This window comes from Panicum hallii, chromosome 9 (assembly GCF_002211085.1).
Source record: "Panicum hallii strain FIL2 chromosome 9, PHallii_v3.1, whole genome shotgun sequence".
Classification (NCBI taxonomy): Eukaryota; Viridiplantae; Streptophyta; class Magnoliopsida; order Poales; family Poaceae; genus Panicum; species Panicum hallii.
In genome coordinates this window covers 15299247-15304617 of record NC_038050.1, presented here as the reverse complement: position 1 = coordinate 15304617, position 5371 = coordinate 15299247, and the positions used below count along the sequence as shown (strand labels likewise).

Here is a 5371-nt window from a genome sequence, read left to right as displayed (position 1 = left end):
CTTAAGTATCTGCATAAATGAAAAAAAATGACATTATGTAACTAATAAGAAAATCCCAAGCATGGACATCGAATGCTCATTATGTTAGCCTGCTTAGCATAAATATTTGCCTGCGTATGTGTCATGGACCTGAAGATAATAAGTTTTTTGAATTTTTTTAACAAGTTGGATTCTATATTTTCTTTGAAGAATCCATGTCATGAGTTAGACCACATAATTCGTTTCAGAGCACCACTTTGGCTAAATTTAAAACTTCTGATGTGCATGCATGTCGTAGGCATCAGAAATAATGGTGAGTAAACGATAAAGGACTACCATTGCATTGATAATCATACAAGATTACTGAAATGTTGAGAAAATGACAGGAGAATATTATTGCTCTGAAATATTCGCATGGTTACAACAACGCACGTCTCCTCATTGCACCTTACACTTAGCCTCTACATTGAATGGAGCAGTGGAGTCCTTTATTATTAACTTGCATCTACTGAATTTATAATGTGATGAAATTACGATGATAAAAGTTGTGCCGTGAAACAACAAAAGTTGGGCTCCACCATTGACCATGTAGCAGAAACTAGGGGTTGGCATCACCGAACCCAGATCCAGCTCCTTGACCACCACCACTTCCACCATTCTCACCATTACCTTTGCCAGCACCATTGCCATTAGCGTTTGCAAGTGCATCACTTGGCCCAAACCCGTACCTGTTAGTATATCCCGAACCAGATCCAGTGCCACTACCTTCCCCATGGCCACTGGATCCCCAGAAACCACCACCTTGTCCTCCACCGCCGCCGCCACCGGTACCACCAGCACCGGAAGATTCTCCATAACCAGATGATCCATACCGACTATTTTGACTAGAACCTGAACCTGACCCAGACCCTCCACCATACCCAGACCCATTGTATTGACTAGTGGCGCCGCCTCCACCACCACCTCCAGCAGATGCATGGGCACCACCCGAAACGCTCTCACCAGACCCAGTGCCACTCCCAGACCCTGAGCCACCACCATTCACGTACCCACCACCCCAACCACCTCCTGTACCCATTCCATCAGAACCAGAGTATCTAGCCACCCTCACGGCATTAGCTATCCCCATGCTCATGAGGACAATGAACCCAAGTGCTACTAGCTTAGTGCCTGCCATTGTGAGCTACCTAAGACTCTAAGCTGATATAATTTCTGAGTGAAAAGATCATGTCTATTTATAGTACCTTGAGGCCATGCAGTGCTTGCAGAAGATCAAGTGGAGCTTTTTAAAAGCCAATTGGATCAGTGGAGCTCCTTGACTTGGCTACGCCATGTGTGCAAGAAGCGATGTGATAACAAATTTTCTATGTACTTGTCTTGCTCTCCTCTCCGGTGCTATGATTATTTTTAACAAGCTGCTTTGAAGTCATCTGCATGGATCATATAGTAGAATCTAAGGCACCAAGATGTGGTGTTTAATATGATCATAGGTGTATAGAAGGCCCCTTTAAACTGAACCTTCCTGATTCTTCTGATTTAATCAGATTATCAATGTATTAGTATTCAAAAAACAAAGAAGGAAGAAACATCCATTGATTCTAGTGATTTGAATGACTTGAATGTTGAACTGTTTTGTCTAATGGGCTCCATATATAGCACAATTCCATGATTATGCTCGTAGTTTACTTATTAAATTGAGTATTTTATGTGTGGATATAGGACAAGTATATTGGAGAATTATATTTGTTTTGCAATGGAAGGGGCAGCATTTAACTTCAAGCTCAAACACGCACTACTCATGCCATTTCCATAGCAGCTGAGCAACTTTACATGTGGCATCGTTCGTTGTGCTCCTTTACGGGAACATGAAAAGTTTTAGATAATTTATGGATAGACCATTTCATACTAAATACTTGCAAATGCATGCGTACCAAATGAGTATGCAAATTAGACCTTCAGCAAATGACTTTGGATGCCATACCTATCCATTTGGCTAAAGTCTCTGAAACGTGAACAGCTAGCGGCACGACAACCAAAAGATCACCAAATCAATCGCCATAATTAAACGCAGGGATCAAATTTGTTATTAGTGATCGAGCACTTGCACGTATGATAATAGCTGTGAAGCAAAGTAAACGATGACATGGATCAACTCTACTTTTTACAATCAACACAAGAATTACATCCACTGACGGACTGGACAATTCTACTCGTGGTTGACATTGCAGAGGCAATGACTGAGGTTTGACTTTGACGAGCACATAACTCGAGAGACAATTAACACGATTTAATGACTACAATGCAAGTTGTATTAGTAGCAAATGATTCGTTAGGCCTTAATCGTCCATTTGCTTTGTGTAGAAGGGCGCAAATTGAAGTACAAGCAGATCATCTAGTTTACCTAAGCAATATGTAACAGAGAAGCCGTGTGTTCAGTCTCATCTTAGATGTCTATAATAAAAAGAAAAGAAAAGGAAATACCACCAACGACTATAGCTACAGTGTATGATACTGAAAATGTCTAGGCCTTGCTGAAAGAGATGTCCTGGAACGCTAGGATCGAGCTGATGATAGTCTTCTTTAGTTCCCTTCTTGTCGGTTGCATAATCATGCCACTAGATAGTATGGCGAGGGGCAACTACTTGGTTACACTGGTCTAATCAATTGCAGCACAGTTAATGACAACTTGAACTAAAGCGTTGCTATAATTACTTTACAACTGTAGCACCATGGGAACTAGCGTAGTGCAAACTGGATCAATAAACCGGTCATTGTCGTACATTAGGAAAGAGGACCAATTGTCAAATTTGGAGATGAATTAACTACAACTTTCGGATATCCATATTCGGTAAAAGATTATCAAACTTTGCCTACCTTTAAGCAACCTACTTTGAAATTAGTCACGCTTGAGGGTAGGCAAAGTTTGCTCATCATTGGCCGGGTCAAAAACTAAAAAGAATTTAAATGTGGAAATTGAAGCAAAGTGGAAAATAGTAGCCAAAGAACTAGCTATAAAGACACATAGGTCACTAGATGTTCATCAATCCATTATTGCCCATAAGTCTGAGCTTAGTACTTTTAGTTGTGGGTGAGGCAGGTCGAGCCCAGACCAACATGATTCCCAATGGAAAGTTTTTAACCAACTAAACTCGGTGTCAAGGTTCGCAAGTATTTGTCAGTACTAAGTTAATGTTGTGTTCATGGATCATATACATGCTCAAATTAAAGGACATGATCATCATATGAAGACATATCTCTCAAAACTATCCTAAAAAATATCATAGTACAACATATGTATATAGATAATGAAGATCCAAATCTTAAACAACTCTTTCAATCCAAATTACTTACAAAATATTCTCTCTTATCTGCATTTTATACACAAAAGCTTCATGGTGCCACTCTATTAAATAATTAGTTAACCTAATCAGAGACGATGCTTCCTACCATCAACATAGATGCCAGAGGATGTGTTGAAGCCTTCCAAAGCATCGTCGGCTATGAGGAAGAGGACTGGCTCTACTCATCGTTGATGCTAACAGCATCACAACCATCGGAAAGGAGAAGTCCTTATAGTCATACTGAAAGTGCATCTAGGCCTCTAAGGATTTTGGTGAATTGAATGATAGAACGATTAAAGGACTAACACGTTTGATGAATAGTTGTTGAGTAGGAACTTAATTGTGAAAGCATTTATAGCATTTGCTCTTGAGACATTCAATCAAATAAAGGAATATTTTATTGAATGGCAAGCAATATGCAAATAAAAATAGAAATAAATGGCTGAATAACTATGGTGGTTTCTATCTATAGCTTGGCATCATGAAGAATGGTTTGCTAAATATTTATGATTGTAAAAGAAGGACAAGTATGAAGACATGGATTTAAGGTTGGCTACTTATTGTTGATGGTAAAACAAAGCTAAGCGCAATGAAGGCAAGATAGGATGATGAAGTCAAGCAAGTGACTATGCAACGAGGTACTAAGCAAAGGTTGATCAAGTGATGACTTGGATCATGAGATCTTTTGCTAGGGTGAAGTAGCTAGTATTTGAAGGATTTTGAAGCATAAAGTCAAGCCTTGGAGAGCAAAGCAATGTAAAGCATCAAGTTTTAGTTGAATCATATGGTCAAGTGGCTTAGAGATCAATACAAGCAATACTGATCATAAAGGTTTCTAAGTCACCAGCTCAAGTTGGATACGCTCAAGATAATAAGCAATGTTGGAAGTTCCAAGTTTGTGAAAGACAAAATATGGCAAGAATAAAGATTTTCAAGCTCAAGTGATTGAATTAGATTCCATATTTGATCTTAAGTATAGGTATGCCATACTATCAAGAGGGATGCAACATTGGTTGATTGACAATGCCCAAAAGTGCTCATAGGTTTACCCAAGTGAGAATTTTTGTGGGAAACCCCTAGTTACAAACTATAAGCAACCTGGTCGACCAAGTTTTGGGTTGGTCCACAAGGTGAAGTTCTCTATCTTGGTGGAGTTTCTGCTCAGGCTCACACCGGTCTGACCGGTGAGGGACCGGTCTGAGCACTAATGGCTAGTTGAATTTGAAAACCAGTCTGACCGGTCGGTCACACCGATCTGACCGGTCATCCTCTGATAGAACAACGGCTAGGTTTGGAAAGTTGGGCATTTATACACTTTTAGCCCCCTTCTTCGTGGGTTGCTGGTTCATTCTAGTTTTGAACTTCCCAAACCTCCTTCTTTGACCAGCAAGCTCTTCCCAACCTCTCTTTGTGAATTATGCTAACTTTGGTTGCAAATTTTTGAGTTGGGTTGAGAGAATTGAGTGTGTGAGCACTAGAGAGCATTCCATAGCTTGAGCACTTGTGGTTGACGTTAAGGCAACTCGTGAAAGCATTTGTTACTCTTGGAAGTGAAGCCTCCTAGACGGCTAGGCGTCGCCGGCGAGCTCCCAAGCTTGTGGTGAGCAGCGGCAAGTTTGTGAAGGTTGAGATCTTACCACCGCAAGGGAAAATATCACATCTAGTGGAAACGAGTAGCGGTTGAAATAGACCAAGCTCAAGAGACAGAGTTGAAATAGACTCAAACCCAACGAGTTCCTCAACGGAGACGTAGGGTTCATAGCGGTGAATCCGAATTTCGGGAAACAAATCCTCGTGTCTTCTTTGCTTTGTCTCAACCCTTTACTCTCTAGCACTTACTTGTTAATTCCGCATCAATCTACTTGGTTGTGCTTGTTCTGTGTGTAGTAACTTACTAGAAATTTTTGAAAACATCTGCAGAAACAGTTCACCAAGTTTGGTTTATGCTAGAGCTTGAGGAGGAAAGTTACTCTATTTTTCATATGTTTTCTGCTTTGGACCGGTCTAACCGGTCTGTCTGGCCGATCAGTGTGCTGACAGTTGCAATTAAA

General features: G+C 40.4%; 1 protein-coding gene across 1 annotated transcript; it reads right to left on the bottom strand.

The window, feature by feature from the left end:
* Positions 1-343: 343 nt before the first annotated feature.
* LOC112876097 (putative glycine-rich cell wall structural protein 1) lies at positions 344-1193 on the bottom strand. Its single transcript, XM_025940138.1, has one exon. It carries the CDS (start codon positions 1154-1156, stop codon positions 578-580), a length of 579 nt encoding a protein of 192 aa, XP_025795923.1. The 5' UTR covers positions 1157-1193; the 3' UTR covers positions 344-577.
* Positions 1194-5371: the final 4178 nt, after the last annotated feature.